Raw genomic sequence first — 22,010 nt, 5'->3', positions numbered from 1 at the left:
GCTATCATTTTGTTTCCCTCAAAAATATGTAAAATATTCAATGCAACTTGCAAAGTGATTGCAATATTTGAATTCACTGAACATTAATGGCTGTAGGACCGCCTTATACTCACAATTCATGCATTGCAACCTTCTCTTCTTCCTCTTTTGTTAGGAACACTCCGCGTGAAGACTTCCCGACTCAGTCTCCCACCTTCAAAGACACCTTTTGTTTATTTTTTTAATGCGGCGAGAGACCGGACATTCGACTCGCCCTTAGTCTATAATGGCGCAGCGCGCGACCTCTACTCTAGTTAACCTTCTGACCGCCAGAGGTGCTAACATGTCCCATTTTATAATTATATTTAAATTAATCTAGTTGTTGATCAAATAATTACTATTATTGCAATAATTAAGAGGATTCGTGGTGTATATGAACACTTAAGTCATTTATTTGCAGTGGTTTGAAGCCAGCATGTATTAGTGTAGGCCCTGGGTACTTCAAGTTCAAGTATGTTTATAGAGACAAGAAAGAAATACATCTGAAAGGGATAGAGTAGCTTAGGCTATTTCTACCCCCCCCCCCCTAATACCCTGGGAACTATGTCCCCTTAATAATGCATATACTTTATTGTACTGTGCAAAATCCTTAACTAATGTATTGGAGATAGTGACTGTGCCCTTTCTCAAACTCTTAAGAATTTTCTTTATATATATATATATTTTTTTTTTAACACCTAAAAGGAGTACCACCTCTGATGCAAGTGTAGGGACCCATAGCCTTGGAGAAGAAAATAATGAGTACTCGGAGAAGACCTTGTGGATCCTCAATGAACACTGATATTTTCTTCTCCTACCACTCCTATTCTTTTAGTGTGTGTATATAAATCTAACTTTATTTTAAAATTTCATTACACAAAAAGGGTTACAACATTGGTTACATGCAAGGTACAAGAGTACTTGCCACAAGTTGTATAGTTCCTCAGATGGCGGGCAGGAACCATGGATGCAGTGAACATTTCCTCTCCGGATCGCCACACTAAGGCGCTGAAAGAGAAAACTGGCGGCTCTAGGGTCTCTAGTTGTTTCAATTAGCTTGGACCCCAGCTCCTTCAAAAAACTTGCACATATATAGAGTTCTAACAAAGCTGTATATATATGTAGGTATTTAAATAGGTTTATGAAAATTCACATTATCAGATTGTGTTTATTACAAAATTTTTATACTTCAAAATGTAGTACAACATAAATATATCACATAAGCTTAAAAATACAATATGTTTGTTATACTATGCAGCTATATTTACAAGTGGACTAAAGATGTCAAGCAAAATAACCAATGACTTGTGTAATGATTAACAAGCAAATTATACATTATCACTGTTTAAGCTTCACAAAGTTTCTAGTCCCCCCTTTTGTGATTAGACCAAAATAAATGACAGATGGTAAAGCAGGCATGAATATTGTTCGATAACCAAAATGATGAAATCCTCTACTGTAAGATATTTTGCTATATATATATATATATATTTATTTATTTATATATTTATATTGTATTTATGGAATACATATACAAAAGGAGTTTTTAGCTAGCTATGCAAAAATATTGTATGGACTAGTGAATGCTTTCCATTCAATAAGTAGAACCACATAAAGGCATTTTCAGTTTTCTTCAAATGTGCTAGTTGTATATTGCAATAATCTATGTAATGTCAGTAGTATTAATTGGCCAGACATTAGTTTAAATAATATATAATTTGTGAAATTTACATGTCTTATAAATCAATTACAACAAAAATTGCATATTTTCTCTTTTTTGTGCATATATGGTAAACTTAAATTTACCTGGCCATAAATATGTTCAACACTTTTCTTTATATATTTTATTTCATGACATTACATCCAGCAGAATCCCAGTAATCTGAAGATATTTTATTTGTGAAGAAAGCCAGTTTAAAAATGTTTCAATTTGTTCGTATTGATGGTCCTAAGAATCGCTGCCCCTTGTCCTAATTAATGTTTTGATCAGACAGGCTACTACTGCTCACAATTTATAGTCTAGTACAGACATTAAAGTCTGTCTGATCAGGGGCAATCTTAAAATTGTTCATCTTTAAAGACTCGTTAGCTTTTAAATGTGCTAGTTGTACACTTAAGAAAATCTGTAATTTCAATGGTATTAATTGTACACAGATGTTAAATGGTATTAAAAAGCCTGCTTTTCATTTATAGTTACTTTTGCACATTCTACTGTGCCTTCTTGTCTCATTGGGATTTTTTTCAGTGCAAATTTTGGAAACAATACCTTACATATTTTCTAAACTTTTAGGTACTTCCAATTATTTAAGCAATGCAGATAAAATATATTCTTTGTAAATTTATAAGATCTAAGAGGCTTTAGTATGCAACAATACTCTAGTGATTGTGCTCTTTAAAATAAAAAATTAAAAAATCTTCTGGCATGATTACTCGTAGATCTTTTGAGTATTGTTTACATAACTTATGTTCAGTCTCAGGTCAAGCCATGAGAACACTACAGATTCTCATTCACATTTTACTTGATAGATGCTTTCCCTGAAAACTTGTAAATAACTGAGGTTCTACTAAGTTTTGGGACAAAACCCTTAGGAAAAAAGTTTCATTATATAACCTTAACCCATGAGACTAGTAGTTAGACTGAGCTGTGCAATGATGAGACAGAACTCTTTTTGCAACAAAACCTATGTAATGGCAACAAATAAATTCACTGACTGAATAATGGCATGACAAATTTCCGAACCGCCTAAAAACGAACGTAGAAATAAGTTTTATTAACACCTGGTGGATAAAATCAAAGTTAGGTGAAACGTAATATTCTCCTGCCTCGTGCACAATTACTTAGAAATAAAATCAACAAAACTCCACTGGACTTTATTTCAATTTATGCAGAAGTATTCAAATTAGCCTCCAAGTTCAGGCAGTTAATTACTCAAGATTGCAGCTACAAAACCATTTAAAACTCATAGGATAGGGTTCACGACCCCAACTTTCAATTTAGGAATAAACACATAAGCAGCAACTTGGAAAACTCCCACTTCATTACCTTTTGCAAAATATGGAACTGAAGTTTTACAGTACATTATCTGTACTAGGAAGGCACAATGTCCTGAACCATCCCTCCCATCAAACCTGGGTCAATGGTCCATGAGTCAAGTCATTAGTATCCAGATACCAGGACGTCTCTGATCCAAGAGCATGTTTTGTTGAGCTTCAATTTCAATCTTTATATTATTCACAACAGTTCCACTAAATTGACTTAATATGCAATACTATAGTTATCATATCCAGTATTATAAATAAAACAAATAAATGCTTTATTTATAGTATTAATTACAAATCTGTATAAAGATAAATATTTGTCATGAAATACGTAGTCAAAACTCCCTGTTCCCAAGTATTTTGTTCACGTCCAACGAACTTTAGTAACTGGATGTTGATGACTTAAGCTACATAACCAGGAATAGGATAACCAAACAGCAAAGATCTATAATCCTTTGCTTTGTGGGTTAGTAAAGGAGAGCAAAATACAACAAGCATATTCACAGAGTACAGACTGGTAGGGAAGAGCACAGTCCACTTTGGGTGTGGACCTAGTATATCCAATAGCACTTTCCTCAATTCAGTAAATACATACCTAACAAATGTTGAAAATAAGCAGAGAAATTTCAACCTTAGTCTCCATGGCATGGTCACTGCATGAAGCTGAGGCTGATGAACTCTCTCAAAACTCACTTGGGCAGCAATGACCTTACCTGAGGCTAATGAACTAATACATAATAAGTACATTTTCATACAGACTAGATAACATCATGAGGTCCTACCAAGGACAAAATATACATACAATCTTTGGTATTTCTCAACTAGATATACAAAAAGGACTCTCCTCTCACAACATCAATATATTAACATTGTGATCAATATATTTTTTCTCATCTCGTAACACTGATATACTAAAATAGCAGCTGACTTTTGACAGTTTCCATACACTGTACATCCATTTTTACATTTATTAAAAAATTGTCCATTACAAAATGGTTGTTCATTTTCTCACACGTGCGTGCTCACACGCACGCACACACACACACACACACACACACACACACACACACACACACACACACACACACACACACACACACAGCACTTTTTTTTACCGATCATTATTCTAATTCATGATACAGCAATTAGACATCATCTTGGTCAATGGGAATATTTATTTTGAATCCAAGTATGGTTCTTCTATTACCCTGCATATCCATATTGCTGACTGCACTGTCTAAAACACTGAACTTATTTGTTTCATGGAGCACTGAGTAACTAGTTCTGTCAATTGCAGAATTCTCTTTGGAGAAGATCGGCACATGATCTTCCTGCAATCTTGAACTAAAAAAGTTCCCAAACTCCTCTATACGAGGCATGACTTGGGCAGTTCGTCGCCAACCTCTATCCATGACAGGCAATAACTTCCCATGATTACCACTACTAGACTGTGATAGCGTATCACCTGCAATATATACGCCTTTAGAATTTCTATCTCCTGAATCAATTTTTGCCTTTTCATCAATACTAGAACTTGTAGAAATTTGTGGAATCTTGGTGGATGTAGATGGATCAAGTTCTTCCACTGGAGTCACAATATATAAAGCAGAAGATGCTCCATCATGGCCTTTGGTACTGGTAGACGAGGGAAGAGCATTTAATGGAGTTGTACTTTCCGTGCTCAAGCCATTATTGCCTCCAAGATGTAATAGCCAAGTATGATCAGTTGTTGCTGCTGTTGTTTGAGGATCTCCTGCATTCGAAACATTTAGAAGAGTGGCTTCCAACCAACTGCTAGTATTTGACAGGTTCAAGAGAGGAGCTCCCGTTCTCGGTGTGACAGTGATGAGAGTCCTATTGCAGTCCTGTTCATCACTGCTGTCGCCACACGTGTCCCGACCATCACAGAGGCTGGAAGCTGGGATGCATCTCCTATTCCTGTAATGACATCAAGAACCATAACTTACAGAACTTCGTAGACCATGACTACTTTTTGATCACGATCCTATTAGAATATATAGTTCATACATTGTATACTTGGATCTTTACATGTAGTGTGAGTTGTTTAAAGCTTTATCTTCTGTATTATAATGAAACATCCAAATCCACTGCCACAAATAAGCACACTAATTACTGCAATTTGTTCTAGTTAAACATTACTGATGTTGATATCTCCACAATATGCACTGAACAACACTTGGTCAAGACCATAGTTAACCCAACTTTCTCTTTTGCTTCACTCAACTCTTGAATGGAGTAGTTTATTTCAAACTTTATGTACAGTATTAATAATAACTTTGTTTGATTTGAAAACCTTCAATACTGCTCGAAACAGATTTGGAGTAACTTAGTCAACTTTGCACATTACTCTTTAATTTAAAAGTTGTTATCATTATATAATCTATATAATCTGAGTGAAAAAGTAATATTTGTGTAAAATTTCACAAATAATGCAATAATTATCTGTGGGCTCTGTTCATTAAGACATTGTTGCCAAGTAAAACTGACTGCCTAGGAACTGAATAATAATTTGCTAAATACTGTATAGGGCTTTGAACTGAATTGGAAGTGTTTAGCCCGTTACACAGTTTCTGGAGAATTCCGGGTTCGAATCCCAGGCGGGACAGAAATGGTTGGGCACATTTCCTTTCACTTAATGCCTCTGTTCACCTAGCAGTGAGTAAGTACTCAGGAGTTAGTCAGCTTCTTGTGGGGTTGCATCCTGGGCGGGGTCAGTAATTCGGCCTTGAGGAGGGAACTCGATAAAAGCCAAAATTTGTATGAATACACTCTGGCTTCCTGTGCTTCCACACAATGAATTACAAGTATTAGTATTACAGCATTATTTATTATAAGTCCACGAACAGCTTTAAAGTTCTACGCATTAACACTTTCGCACACAGCGCGGGCGCACCACAGACTTGACGTCATGCTCCCGGCAGTGCAGGTGACATGCAGCAACACCGAAATGTGTATACTGTACTCATTTCAGTTTTTTCACCTTAATTCTCGTGCTACGTCGTTTATTTTGGTATCATTGTGTTCCCAATAGAATTCCCTACAGGTGTATATGCATATAATGTCCAAAAGCCCGGTGTGACTCCCCACAGCAAAGTCTAAAGTCGGCAAAAGTTACCAGTGAGCGCACAAAATCAGTAAAATGTGTATACTTGTTTCAGTTTTCTCACCTTAATTCTCATACTATGTCGTTCGTTTTAGTATCATTGTGTTCGCAATTAAATTCCCTACAGGTGTATATGCATATACTGTCCAAAAGCCCGGTGTGACTCCCCACAGCAAAGCCTAAATTTACCTTTAAACAAGCACCAACTTGCACACCACAGCCTAATGTGTATACTCGTTCAGTTTGACGACATAAATTTTTGTCTTACGTCTTTCATTTTGGTATCAAATTGTTCGCAATATAAAGGCGCATATTTTAAAACTAGTCCTAAAATAATAAGAACAATAACTGGAATTTTAAAAAATATTTTAAATTTGAATGCTCATCATCCCAAAATTATTAAGAAAAAAGAAGAATAAGACATTATTAAGAATCCCAAGAAGTAGTCTACGTGAACAGTCACACACAAATGACTTATGTATATGTGACAAATTTTCCTTAAACCAACAAATGGTAGAACTAGAAAAGAAAAATCACTAGACCTTATTTTCACATACTGTACTGTATAACGATTACCTGATTCAGAACAATGATTACAAATACGTGTTACTCAGATCACAACCTAACAGCTTCAGACAAGTATGGGAAATAGACCTGCAAAGCCAGTCCCAAATTCTAGAGGATAACTCAGCAAATTAAATTTGATTAATAAACAGATTAACTGGGAACTAATAAATTAAGACCTCATAGAAATAAACCAGTTAGAACAGTTAGAAAATGAAAACCTAAATCAATGCCTCAATATGTTCAATAGCTCTAGAAATATGCTCAAGAGATATACCACCAAAAAGAGAGAAAAATATGCAAATTGGAATCGGAAACGTACTTCCTCTATAGGTGAAGAAAATAAATCTTTGAACTTTAATGCCCCACCCTATCTCAAAAACGAAAAGAAAGCCTATATAGAAACAACTGCGCTAAAGCTGCAAAAATCATATACAACTCAGGAGATGCAACGAGAGCAAAGGGCCATTAATGAAATAAGAGAGGAATCCAAAATATATTTTGTCTTATGCAAAATCTAGATAAAAAAAAATTATATATAGCATTGGGGCCCCTGCACAAGAGATGGAGCTTTCACAGATAACAACAAAATGAGTGAAATACTAAAAATGCAGTATTTCATTCTATGCCGAAGAGCTTGGTTGATCAGACCACCAACCAGGAGACCTGGTCAGAGACTGGGCCACAGGGACGTTGATCCTTGGAGTCATCGAAAGGTAAATAACAGGTAGGGAGGTACCTTACCTTGAGGTTACCTTGAGGTGCTTCCGGGGCTTAGCGTCCCCACGGCCCGGTCGTCGACCAAGCCTCCTGGTTGCCGGACTGATCAACCAGGCTGTTGGACGCGGCTGCTCGCAGCTTGACGTACGAGTCACAGCCTGGTTGATCAGGTATCCTTTGGAGGTGCTTATCCAGTTCTCTCTTGAACACTGTGAGGGGTCGGCCAGTTATGCCCCTTATGTGTAGTGGAAGCATGTTGAACAGTCTCGGACCTCTGATGTTGATAGAGTTCTCTCTCAGAGTACCAGTTGCACCTCTGTTTTTCAACGGGGGTATTCTGCACATCCTGCCATGTCTTCTGGTCTCATGTGATGTTATTTCTGTGTGCAGGTTTGGGACCAGCCCCTCTAATATTTTCCACGTGTAAATTATTATGTACCTCTCCCGCCTGCGTTCAAGGGAGTACAGTTTTAGGCTCTTTAGTCGGTCCCAATAGTTTAGATGTTTTACTGAGTGGATTCTAGCAGTAAAGGATCTCTGCACGCTCTCCAGGTCAGTAATTTCTCCAGCTTTGAAAGGTGCTGTCATTGTGCAGCAGTACTCCACTCTAGAGAGCACAAGCGTTTTGAAAAGTATCATCATCGGTATAGCATCTCTAGTGTGAAAAGTTCTTGTTATCCAACCTGTCATTTTTCTTGCAGTTGTGACGGCTACTTTATTGTGTTCTTTAAAGGTAAGGTCTTCCGACATGAATACACCCAGATCCTTTACATTGCCTTTTCGTTCTATGTTATGATTTGCCTGAGTTTTGTACGTGGTTTCCGTTTTTATATTTTCATTTTTTCCATAGCGCATGAGCTGGAACTTATCTTCGTTAAACACCATATTATTTTCTGTAGCCCATAGAAAGACCTGATCTACATCTGACTGGAGGTTCGCCGTGTCCTCTATGTTGCCTACTCTCATGAAGATCCTAGTGTCATCTGCAAAGGATGATACAGTGCTATAGGTTGTGTTCTTGTCTATGTCCAAAATGAGGATGAGAAAAAGTACTGGAGCAAGCACAGTACCCTGGGGGACTGAGCTCTTCACGGTTGATGGGCTGGATTTTATTTTGTTGACTATTACACATTGGGTTCTGTTGGTCAGGAAATTGTAGATCCATCTGCCTATTTTTCCGGTAATTCCTTTTGAACGCATTTTATGTGCAATAACACCATGGTCACATTTATCAAAAGCTTTTGCGAAATCTGTGTAAATTACATCCGCGTTATGTTTGTCTTCCATAGCATCTAATGCCATATCATAGTGGTCCAGCAACTGCGACAGGCAAGAGCGCCCTGTTCTGAAACCATGTTGTCCGGGGTTATGGAGTTGCTGTGATTCCATGTATTTTGTGATTTTACTTCTTAGCACTCTCTCAAAATTTTTTATGATGTGCGATGTTAGCGCTATCGGTCTGTAATTTTTTGCCTCTGCCTTATTTCCTCCTTTATGAAGTGGTGCTATCTCTGCTGTTTTTAGTATATCAGGAATAACGCCAGTATCTAGGCTTTGTCTCCACAGAATGTGGAGGGCCTGCGATAGTGGTTTTTTACAGTTCTTTATGAATATGGAGTTCCAAGAATCCGGGCCTGGTGCAGAGTGCATAGGCATACTGTTTATGGCTTCTTCAAAATCCAGTGGGGATAGGGTGACGTCTGATATATGATTTGAGGTATACACCACATACAAAACCAAGTAGCAGTATCAAGCGAGACCCATGTGAATTGCATATGCACACAAAGATGACATGGTGATGGAGCGAGCACAAACATGTACACGCAAAACTAATATCTTAACCTGCGTCTATATCCTAAGGTAATATGAGTGCAAAGTTTTATGAAAACACTCAGATTACATCAGTGAAGTAAAAATTTTAATAACATCTGAAACACACATGCAATATCAAGGCAGGCATTAAATAAGTTTCATTTTGTCAATTGATAACCAACTGGGACAAATAAACTAAGAATAATCAAGAGTTTCCTGGGATAGAGCACTAAACCCTTAAACTCCAACACAATGTAAAAAACGAGATACCATGTTGACTTTACTTGGGATAACATTTTGCTTGTATGGGTTTTGATAAGAGCACTTATAGGTGAAACCACATTTCTAATTACAGTACGTATATTTTCAACTTTTTGTTCCTCAACATACTATAGCTTTCAAACTTAGACTGAAATGTGCTTAATTTGTGGCTCTTAGTACTAAATACAAAAACTATTCTTAACACTAATGTATTTTATTATTATGATTATTATTTTTATTACAGTATTATAATTCTATATTTAGAATTATATAAAATAATTATATATATAAAATACTGAGTATCTGAAACTAGAATAATTTAAGACGCAAAAGAAAAGATCAATGATAGTCTCATTTCATGACTAGCGAGTAGAGTGCCTACCTGCATTGATGCTCGTTGGCTTGACACCTTCCAGAGCAACCGAAGGGTTCATCTGACCCATCCCTGCAGTCCGCCAACCCGTCGCAGAATTGGTGCTGGGGGATACACTGACTGCTGCGGCAAGTAAACTGAGTGTCAGAGTTGGGGCACACTGAAACACACACAGTCGCTGTCAGACACTTGAGAACCGAGACTCGCTGCTGAAAGTAGGGTTGAGGAGTGGGAAAGGGAAGGTGACAGAATACGCAGTTTTGCGTGATAGAATACTGTTTAGTGGAAAAAAAACAGATATAAGAGAAAGTAGAAGCCAGCTACAGTAACAATGATTTACTTATTTTATCACACAATTTCTCTTTAACTGGCCCTCTTCTTCCTCTCTAAAAAGATAATTCCTTTCTAGTGGTTCAAAGCATGAAGATGTTAGTAACAGAAAACAATTAATTTATTATTTTTCATGCAATTTAACACTTCTAAACAAAAATGGTTGTAAAATAATTGCTAAAAAAACCATAATGAACACAAGAATTGCTAAATGACATTCAGTTTGACCTTACCTCCCTCTGCTGATGTTAGGTCGTGTCAGCAAGACCAGGCAAAAAGAGCATGCAACAAAAACATCATTAGACTGAACATGCATGAACAAATTTATTAGAATGAGCATGCAAGAATTCAAGTGCTTTAAAAAAGCCATGCCATTTTGCAATATACTAAGTGGTTAATAAAACAGTTTGTTCATAAAACCAAACGAAAACTACAGTACTATTATCTACTACTATATTACTGATGTCCGAGATGGTTTAGGGTTGGGATGGGTACAGTACTGCCACCAAGTCTACAATGGCTAAGTTTGGATAATTCGAGGGCGAATCAGAGGTTTAAAGCTGAAGGAATGGCGAATCTCTTCGTTCTCGAAGTCTGAGTTGGACAGCGCTGAGTGTGTTGTTCTTGGGATATCTACTTATAAATAATAATGGAGTACAGTTATAATAATAGATTTTGTCATGAGTTTACTAATTAGAAAGATCCTACAATTCAGTCAAAAGCTTATCTGAGAAATATATCAACAGCGTCACAAAATTTCCATATAATATATATTTTCTCTGAATTCTACAGTGCAAAGATAACAGTGAATTACTTTATAAACTAGGAGTGAGGTGACTGAAAGAAAGCAGAAATACTGTGAGATTTTAAGTGGCTTTGAGCATTACTAGGAGCTTTGATCTACACAATAAGAACTGTATTACAATAATTTCTAACAATAACACTTATTGCAAAAATATTATATAGGATCCAACAGATACTGTATACAGCATTTGTAACACAACCCACATATATGAAAAGAAGGTAAAGTGACAATGTTTTTACTTTTTACTTTCTTTTCATGTGCAAGTTTATGTTGGCCATGTTACTGTGAACTATTCTCTAAATACTACATATTTGTTCAAAAATTATGAGAACATGAATTGATGTGTGTAGACCAGGGCTTTCTCACTATCAAACTCGGTGCAAAGATCACGCAAGTGCGTACAACCAGACCATACAATATGTTACTTACAGGTTGTGCAGTTGGCTTCATCAGAACCATCCCAACAGTCCATTTTGCCATCACACTTGGACGTTACTGGCAGGCAAGAAGTGTTGTTACCACACTGGAATTTATCTGGTCCACATCCTGATGACAGATTACAAAATTAGAAAGAACTGCGTGAAATTCATCATTGGACAAATATTGATGCAGTTAACTTAAAAGTTTTACACAGGGAGGGGATGCCACATAGTGTTTTGTATCAACATTTGGACACTTGTCATATATAAATATGAGTCTAGTATACGGGTAGTACAATAGGCTGATTTCTGTACTTAGGGTTTGATTACAACGTTTATACAGAATAATATAATATTTACATTTTTTATGGAGCCAAAAAATATGACCATTGCTTGAGCAAATCTTAAGATTTAATTATGGTGCAACACATGTTTATTATAATTTTGTTTAGATATTTTAGTTTATGGTCATCCCACCTTCTATTAAGATATATTAAAATAAATTCAATATCTGCCCACCAGGTGACTACAGTAACAATAGGGACCTTAACTGGCCTTATCATACACAAGTATCACAACTTTCAGATATACATTCCTTAGATTTTACACAGAAAATTATTAAAACAAAAAGTGAAAACTATAAGGCATTTCTACCTGGAATACCTAATTAAGATATATACGAACATCACTGAAAAGTTAAGATTCTTAAGAAAAATACTGCCCCCCGTAATAGTACTCATGACAGTGTTGCTCAAGTAATAGTACTCATGACAGTGTTGCTCAAGTAATAGTACTCCCGACAGTGTTGCTAAAGTAATAGTACTCACGACAGTGTTGCTCATCACTTTGGTCGTAACAGTTCATGTGACCATCACATCGCTTGATATGTGGAATGCATAATCCATCTGCACAGCGCCACTCATCGTGTAGGCAGAGAGAGGCACTGTGGCACTGAAAAGCTCGAGATCCTAGTGCCTGACACACTTCAGAGTCAATAGCACACAGACCACCACAACCTAGAAAAAAAAACACAAATATGGTCTTATTATAAAGGAAAGCAAAATAGCATATAAACAGCACATTCAGGTTGTGGGCAGCTGAATCTAATAGTCTACTTGATCAGATCACCAACCAGAAGGCCTGGTCAGAGACCAAGCCATAGTTCACTGATCCTCAGAACCAATGAAGGTATCCGCAAGGTAATCATTATCAGCCTAACTCCTCTGCTGTTCCAGTGTTTAATACAGTTATTGGATTTCTAAGAAATTCTGAGAGTTGTAGCAGGATTTGTGGGAAAAACATCAACCTCATCACTAAGGTTATACGCATGCATAATAACTGCCCTGGGCCAAAGATACCTCCCATGGAAGGAGGGAGCACTCAAAATCGAAATGCAAAGGTACAAAAGCAAGCAGATTACATCACAACAGCCAACCTGCAAGAGGTAATTATAGAAACCTTGACGAGAACACTCACCCACATCCCAAAGACATCCCTCTCGTTTGCTGCCAGGAAATATACAGCCCTCATCAGAAAGATGAACAGAGGATCCAATGACCTTGATGAACCGGATACTATCAAAGCATGGCAAAATTTACTACGTTTTGGCAACACATGTCTATGCTTCTCAGACAGAGAGGGCAAGACACTATCCTCATCTGTCAACAGAGCAAATTAGGGAATTCCCTAGATCCAGCAACCAAATCCGCTTTCCCAACCAACACAAACACCACAGCGGCAGACAACGTAAGACCCCCAGTGACAGCAGGAAATTAAGTACCCAGGTCAGCAAGAAAATTCGAGAAGGCAAACAGTGGGAGCACCCAGGTTAATCAGAAATAAGGAGAACATTTTACCCAGAGATGAAACCATAGCCCATGCACCGAGAGAAAAACCACTCTCCTCAAGAGCAGTAGGGTAACCTCCTTTGCAAGTCAGGACCCCAAAACCATGTTAAATTGATTTTACAACATTGTTCACAACGAGATGGTGAATGACTCCCTCTGTTAGGATTCTCTCCATGAGCTTGCAGATATGCAAGGTTAGGATGATCAGGCAAACATATTTGAGGACACTGTATATCATTTGCTCGATGCCACCAATTAAGATTTCCACTTTTGCTTCTGTAGATTTGGACTAGGTATTATATTCTTCTATGACTGTAAATCAAGTGATAGTTTCTACAATATCAACATGGCTACAGGAGAGTTCAGTCCATACATTTTCTCACATAAAATCATTCAGAGAAGCAATTCACTATTAAAATGCTAATGTTAATATTGTTCTTAAGGATCCTATGATTATATACAGACTTTGCATACAATCTTACTTCTGAGATGGGCAGTGGAGTGGTAAATATGTTTGAATTAATTTAAATTTCAAATGTATTATTTTGTAGGAAAAAGAAATAATGAATAGCAGACATTGTAAATAATGTTTTAATGAAACAATACACTTACCTGTTCTATCTCCAGAATCACGTGCTATTCGGCAGATAGGGTACGGCTCACCCTGTAAACCAACACATACTTCACCCGGCAGGCAAGAGTCACACAACCGCTCTGCAAAAAATCGAAGCTTAATGACATCTACAAGAATTTATTTATGTTCAAATACAGAAGGTCACTGCACTTTGATAATGTACATTTCCCATGAAACAAAGTACAGTACAGTACATACAATACATATAGTGGAACCTCGATTCGGTGAATTTCCAGCTGGAACACACACTTTACATGCCAGATTTACTCATCCTATTTAACAAACTAGAGTTTGCTGAAGCTGAGGATGTGTGGATTTGCTAGGATGTTGGAAATGAGTTCACAGATGGAGGCAACACTACAAGACATAGTTGGGTCCATTGAAAAACCACTGAGCATATTTAAAGCCACTTTAAATTAAAATTTCACTCCTGTGAAATTAGCCTAGTGTGGGGGGAAATATAATAGGGTATGAATGGCAACACACTCTTAACATGGCTCTTAATTACGTTTTCGATGATTTTTGCTGATGGATTCAACATTACAAGAAACAGAGCCTTGGGAAATAGTACAGTATTGAGAATATTTTAAACCAAATTCTATGGTGTGTTTTTGTTTTTAGTTGGCAATGTTTTCGTTCACACGGCTCTGCTACCTTTTGAAAATAAGTTTTGAGGCTGGGGACGTGAAAAATGAGCTAGATGTGGTTAAATTTGTTTGCCGACAAGTTCATTCAGACAGACAAGTAGATTGAAATATAGACTGGTTTGTTAGTTGAAAACCAACCAACCACCCATATACCTTGAGGTTACCTTGAGGTGCTTCCGGGGCTTAGCGTCCCCGCGGCCCGGTCGTTGACCAGGCCTCCTGGTCGACGGTTGAAAAGGAAATTTTGAAAGGAAAAGGTATAGGTTGAAAAGGAAATTTTGAAAGGAAAAGGTATAGGTTGAAAAGGAAATTCTGCTAAGTGAAATTAGCCCATAGGGGTGTGGGAAATACATAATGGAGGTATCTCCGGTTGCAACAAATCCCTCACTGCAATGAACTGGGTTTGTTCCCATACAGTTTTTGAATCGAGGTCGTACTGTATATAGGAATGGTAATAATGGTAAATATGGAAAAGCATTAAATTTTCTTGTTAGAAATGTCACCCTGCCTGACTGAACATGTTCTTGATCTTATAACAACACAGCTTAATCTTACTGACCAAGCAATATACATACCAACTGACCAACTATACCAATATGGTAGGAATACGCTACTAAAGAATTTACAACTTTTTGCCAAATTTGCATAAAATTAAGAATTGCAGGAGACCTGTTATGTTGTTATAATATTGGCTAGTTTGTCTAGCCAGGCTTTAAAAGTTTCATATTAGTATATCTTGGAGATATTAATGCTTAAATAAGGGGTACAGTAGGTACAGTACACTATGTAAATTACCAGAGATGTCAAATTTGTAGGGTGTCGTCAGACAAGAAGGTAGGGATTCAAGGACAAAAGAGGGAGCTTCTGTTTATAGGTCGGTATTATGTTATACAGTACAAGTACTGTACTGTATAATACAAGTATTGTATACTGTTTATACTGTACTGTACATTGTTTATACTGTATAGAGGTGTGCATACTGTATATATGATGTATTGTACATTGTTTATACATGCCAACATATTTAGTGTTTCAAAATACATCAAATACAAAATAAGATATTTAAAGAATCATATACTGTACTGTAATGTGGCCAGAGAAACTGATACAATATTTATTTATTTGTTACTGTATTTTCTCTATATTTACATTATTTTTAGAGCAAAAACTTGGGTTAGAGAATACAAAACTCTTCTCTTTTTGTGACATTTGTAGACAAAATATTTTATATTCATCATCATCATCATCATCAGGTGAAAGAAAACATGCCCAACCAGTACTGTACTGTACAGCAGTAAACATAACTGAAGGAAGGTGTCAGACAACTGTCCATTACCTCCCTCTAGTACAAATATTTTCTAGATAAGACAAATTGTAAACAATTTGAAATTTGCACAGAAAAATTGTACCATTTCTTGCACACCATAAAGCTTTGCTGTAATTATTACAGCATGTCTGTCATACTGTATTCACAATACTAATATTAAACCTTATAATGGAAATCTTAAATATTAGATGGTAGATAAACAAAATCACAAATTCATACTTAAAAAAAAAGTGTGACGTCAGCCCTGAGTAAATGGTACACTACGACATAATCACATCCCTTTGTCCAAAACCTATCAGAGTTTCCCCAAGATGTCTTGAAGTTATTTCGAGATGATTTTGGGGCTTAGCGTCCCCACCACCCAGTCCTCGACCAGGCTTCTGTTTTTATTACACATCCCCAGGAAGCAGCCCGTAGCAGCTGTCTGACTCCTAGGTACCTATTTACCGCTAACTGAACGTGGGACATCGGGGTGAAAGAAATTCTGCCCCCCGATGAAAGAAAGAAGAGAGTTGTTTCCACCTCCGCTGGGGATCGAACCCGGAACCTTAGGACTACGAATCCCGAGTGCTGTCCACTCAGCCGTCAGACCCATGAACAGAGTATCATTGAAAAAGCCTACCTATTTATGAGACTGACATCTCTTATGTTTCACCATATGATAATGAAGTCACAATGACCCCTCTAACTTTTCACTAACATCCTTCACATTTAACTACGACTAGTATATGAAAACTATGGTAACAATGATGCCCCTCATGCTTCACAAGTCAACAAAACAAGGTGTCAAAACAAAATACTGCACCATAAATTGCTAAAGTTGCACGCCAAAATAATAACTATAAACTGCTAAATGAACTTTTAAATTTAAGACCATTCTCTATGTCCAATTTGTATGATGTAGAATAAAAAAATCTTCATAAAAGTATAAATTAACTTTTATGTTGTGAGCATTAAATTCACAAAAAACAAAATTACAAAGTTATTAAGCAAAAATTTACCTGTACTCATTTCATCAATTCGTTCTTCTTCTTTTTGAGGCTGTTCATCTTTCCATGGTGCAGGAGTTGTTGTAGTTGTAGTTGTTGTAGTAGTTGTTGTAGATGTGGTAGTTGTTGTGGTAGTGGAAGTATCAACAGTATGGTCACATTGGCATGGTCTTGTCACCATATCACCACCAGTGCCCTGGAGTTGGCCTCCAAGGCCTGATGGCAAACATGGCTCAATACTGTTGACCAATAGACCACGACCCGCATCAAGACGACACTCTCGAGTTCTGATTTGGTCATACCGTGGTAAACAAGGGGAGCAGATTGACCAAGGACCCCACTCTCCCCACCCAACGTTAAGGCGATGCGAGGCTTCCATGATAACTGTTGAGGATTCCTCAACTCCAGCAGTTGTGGTTGTGGGTGGAGTGGTTGTGGAACGAGTTAAGGTGTCGACTAACACCTCGGTGAATCTAATGGACGTGATATCGACAGAATACTGCCCGAGCCACTCGTGCCCATGACGCTTATGGAGGCCCCGAAGAAATGCTGTGCCTAATTTTTGAGCTGCAGCCACATCGGCTCTATTGAGTACCAGCTGAGCCCTCACTAACAGAGAGCCCTCAGAGAGGGAGATAACTTGACTGTGGTTGTATTCACGTGACCACAGAGACCCAAGAAAAAGTATGTCCAACTGAAAGAAAAACATTGCATTAATATGCATAAAATACATCTCACTATGACATTGATACATTTCAAATATTTAACTTATTTAAAAATGCAGTATTATATTTTATTAGCATGAAATTAATAAAATGTTTAACCAGCATCTTAAATTTGTTCGATTGTGTCAAAACAGAAGACAGCTAAGTACATTGTACACACACAAGTCTCATAGTAAATGAAGGTATAAATGAACAAATCCACAAGGGCCGCGATGAGGGTTTGAACCTACGTCTGAGAGGATCCCAGACGCGCCTTAATCGACTGAGCTACGACATGGTAAAATAATTGCAACCAGGAGTTCAACTCGACCTCACACGGATTTGATGTATCATGCTATTATGATTTCTGTGTGAAATGAAAGTATATTTTCATATACCTACAGACTATTACCTACTCATCTATAGAAAAAAAATATGAAAGCATTATACTGTATATAAAACCATGTAAAAAAAAAAACTGGATGTTTTTGTTCATTATGAGTTACCTTGCTCTTTTTACATTATATTACTCGCTAATCTACCCCTATCTAAGATACGGTGTCTGTGCATGGGGTTCAACCATTATAAACTACCTAAAGCCCCTCATCACCTCACCTCACCTAGTGTTGTTTCTGGGGGGTCAATGCCCCCACGGCCCGGTCTCTGACCAGGCACGGAGCAAAAATCTGATACAGAAACTATAAAAAAACTTACATTTCTTGATTTAGTTTTTTTGTATTTCCAACTTTTGCTTATGTCCTCTTGTCCTACTTTCTCTTTATTTAAAAGAGCCTGATATTGTCCACCTTGTCTATTCACTTCAGTATATTGTATACTGTGATCATATCCCCTCTATTTGTTCTATCCTTTAAGGTTGTGAGATCTAGTTCCATTAGCCTATCCTCATTGCTTAACCCTATTAGCCCAAGCACCAATCTTACTGCATATTCCAGTACTGTACTGGTCTAACAAATGCTGTATAGATTGCCGTGAAGGAATCCCGATTTACTGTAGGTTCCTAAACGATGTACTAATATTTGCCAGCATCCGATATACTGCCAATGTTACCTCAATGCCTGTAGTTGTCGTCCTCTTATGGAATAGATGCCTCATGGTCTCCAATCTTCCTTTCCCATCTTCACTACCTTACACTTGTTGGGATTGAATTCCAGCTGCCATCTATTTGCTCACTTCTGGAGTTTGTCAAGGTCCTCCTATGACACCTCCTATTTCACACAGTCCTATGTTTTTACATTTCTCATCAACTTTACATCATATATTAACACGTACGAACTCAATCCCTCGTGTAGGTCGTTCACATCAATCAGGAACAGCAGCGGTCCCAGGACCTTTGCAAACAACACCCCAGAGCCCTACCAAAGAACACTCCTAGAGCCCTACACAGAATATCCCCAGAGCCCAACCAAAAAACACCCTCAGAGCCCTACCAAAGAACACCTCCAGTCTCTGCTTTATTCCTAACAGTTCTGCACTGATTTTTGTTGGTTTTAAATTCTTACTAATCAGTAATTACTTACCCCCCAGCTCCAGCCTACAAACTGGAAATCCCGACATAACATACCATAGCCTAAGTACTACACAGTAACCAATCCTCACCTCGTTTTCTACGGATTGGGCCATCGATCTATACTCTTCAGACGTGGGATTCTCCAGCCCTGGCCAGAAGTTCTGATTAGTAATTCTAAACTCTCCTTCCACCACGCTGCTCCCTGGAAAAATAATAACGAGGTTGTAGTCGTTATTCCTTTTACATTGATTTATAAAATAGTTTTAAAAGAATATGACACGACATACAGCAGGGAATTAATGAAAAATATTAAATTAAAAAACAAAGTATACACAGTATATATGTGTGTGTGTGTACTCACCTAGTTGTGCTTGTGGGGGTTGAGCAAAAGAGAGTGCATGTGTGTGTCTACAAGAACGACTATTTCCAAAAGTAACCTGCTTAATTTAGGTTGGGACAGGAAGCCTGTGTGTATCAAGATACCCTTCCCCCCACCCCCCTGAGGTCAAACTACTGACCCTCCACAGGATGCAACTTCACAACAGTTGCTTTAACTCCCGGGTACCCATTTACTTCTAGGTAAGCAGAGCCATCAGGTGAAAGGAAACTGCCCAACCATTTCTGACCCGCCCGGGAACTGAACCAGGGCTCCACAAGCTAGTTTAAATAAGTACAAATTATATTAAAACATGCATTCCCACAACTGATCTTCCAATTAATAATAATATTAAATGACGTTTTCTTAATCCCTAGGCATTAAAATTACAGCCAAATTATTAATTAAATCCATCATATTTCTCACTCAGAGCAACTCCTGGATAGCTAAGAGATAATCTACAAAACTGCAAATACAGTCATTTTAAACCCTATCCTGTTTTGTTGATTAAAAAAATACAATTGATCTATCCATATGTGTGTTCTAAAGTCTTATGCCCAAAGTCTTATGTGTGTAGGTCTTCTTCCCACCATTACTTGATTCTAAACGAGTTCAATTACTTTTTTTTTATGCTGTCGGGTACTTCTGGATCTTGGAAGTACCCGACTGCTTTTAGAATTAGAAAAGACCTGGGTAAATACTGATTTGGAAACAAGGTTGTGGATTTGTAAAACAAATTACCGGCTAACATAATAAACGTAGGATACCATGATTGTTTCAAGCGAAGGTTAAACATGTATATGAATGAGTTTGGATGGATATAAATAGGAGCTGCCTCGTATAGGCCAATTGGCCTTCTGCAGTTACCTTCATTCTTATGTTCTTACGAATCACTACGAGGTTGTTTATAACAATAATGACCTTGCATTGTGAAGTTTCCAAGTTCGAAAACTGTATAATAAATGTAAAAAAGCCGACATGACTGTTGAAAGATATACTGGTTTCATAAGCATACGCATAGATGCATGATGAATCCTGCCCCAGGACTCGAACCCAGTTCAGATCACTAGCGGAGCGAGCGTGCTGCCGCAACATAACAGGAACGACCACAGGGACTTTCAGCCTCCCTTCTGATCCTTTCATCCAACGCCAGGTAATTGCCAGGTGTAGTACCTTCTTTTTGTGTGCTTACATTTGTCTCTGGCGAGAAGAAAATCAAGCAGTCTCCCCCTTCACTCTAGGATCATTTTCATTGATAAATTATTGCTGGCACTATCTTGTGTCTACCTAGTGTAGCTTCCAGGGATCAACAGCCCCACAGGATGGCACCATCCAGGCTGCCACACAGACGAAGAAGACACCATCCAGGCTGCCACACAGACGAAGAAGACACCATCCAGGCTGCCACACAGACGAAGAAGACACCATCCAGGCTGCCACACAGACGAAGAAGACACCATCGAGGCTGCCACGCAGGTGGAGAAGGCTCAGCGAGCCTGTAATATTAGCTCTAGTCATGAATTATTAATAAATCTACTTGCCATGGAGCGGGGCTAATTATTCGAATGAGATACCACAGACTTAAGGCATATTAGTCCTCCCGGGGCTCAAGTCCAAACTTGGTAGGATCAGCGGTTTAAATATATTGTCATTAGGGATGAAGGCGTCATTAACACGGCGGTATTACAAGAAAAGTTTTGACGTTCCCCAGAAGTTGCTTTCCTTATTAAGCTTACTTGGGGACGCAAAAATCCTCTATACGATGCTCTTGGAAAATGTACCAGTCTTCCAGACAAAGCTTACGATGCTCTGGGAATATATGCCCGACTTCCAGACAAAGCTTAGAAGAACAGTAACAGCTGGATAAAATGATTCATTACCACCACACTACTCTGGATTTAGGGATCGTAGACACGACAGCTCGGTCGATCCGGAACCTTTTGCAGATGTCCAATAGATTCCCTACTGAACACTATTCGGGGTCCTGTTAGTGATGCCGATTTAAGGGTAAAGAGCCCCTTAATGCACTAGAGGTCTCTGTTAGTGTGTGTACTGTATCTCGGATTTTATACATATACATAACTTTTGATGTTTATCTTCACTTAATTACATCGATGATATGAATTATATGAATATCACAAACACACACACACACACACACACACACACACACACACACACACACACACACACACACACACACACACACACACACACAGTTACAATTAGGTGAGTACAGTATAAACCATTAAATACGGCACCAGCTCAGCGAGCCATGTTAGAGAAGTCTCCCCTGCAGAGACTCCCAGAGGCGCGACCAGCAGGCGGCGGCCTTCTCATTAACCACCATTAACACCTATTGCTGTAAACATGTCCAATACTTGAGCATTGGCTTCCACATCAGCTTCCTCTTCGCACCCAAGGCGAGGGAGGAACAGCTGGAGACACCCGAGGCGGGAGTAGGACAGCTGGAGACACCCGAGGCGGGAGTAG

The 22,010-nt window shown here is 38.1% G+C and overlaps 1 protein-coding gene across 7 annotated transcripts in view; it reads right to left on the bottom strand.

Moving 5' to 3' along the window:
* Nucleotides 1–1,172: 1,172 nt before the first annotated feature.
* LOC123768119 (uncharacterized) overlaps nt 1,173–22,010 on the bottom strand; it is a 363,952-nt gene continuing 343,114 nt past the window's right edge. For 2 of the 7 annotated variants that reach the window (XM_069317174.1, XM_069317175.1), the window contains 7 exons: nt 19,231–19,343; nt 16,922–17,603; nt 13,925–14,026; nt 12,293–12,481; nt 11,476–11,592; nt 9,921–10,071; nt 1,173–4,995 (listed from right to left, as the gene is read on the bottom strand). In XM_069317174.1, coding sequence (XP_069173275.1) covers nt 4,203–4,995; nt 9,921–10,071; nt 11,476–11,592; nt 12,293–12,481; nt 13,925–14,026; nt 16,922–17,603; nt 19,231–19,343 — 2,147 coding nt within the window. In that variant the 3' untranslated portion in view covers nt 1,173–4,202. The other 5 variants (XM_069317178.1, XM_069317176.1, XM_069317177.1 and 2 more) reach the window with 5 other exon arrangements.

This window comes from Procambarus clarkii, chromosome 86 (genome assembly GCF_040958095.1).
Source record: "Procambarus clarkii isolate CNS0578487 chromosome 86, FALCON_Pclarkii_2.0, whole genome shotgun sequence".
NCBI lineage: Eukaryota > Metazoa > Arthropoda > Malacostraca > Decapoda > Cambaridae > Procambarus > Procambarus clarkii.
This window is presented reverse-complemented; position numbering and strand designations above follow the sequence as displayed.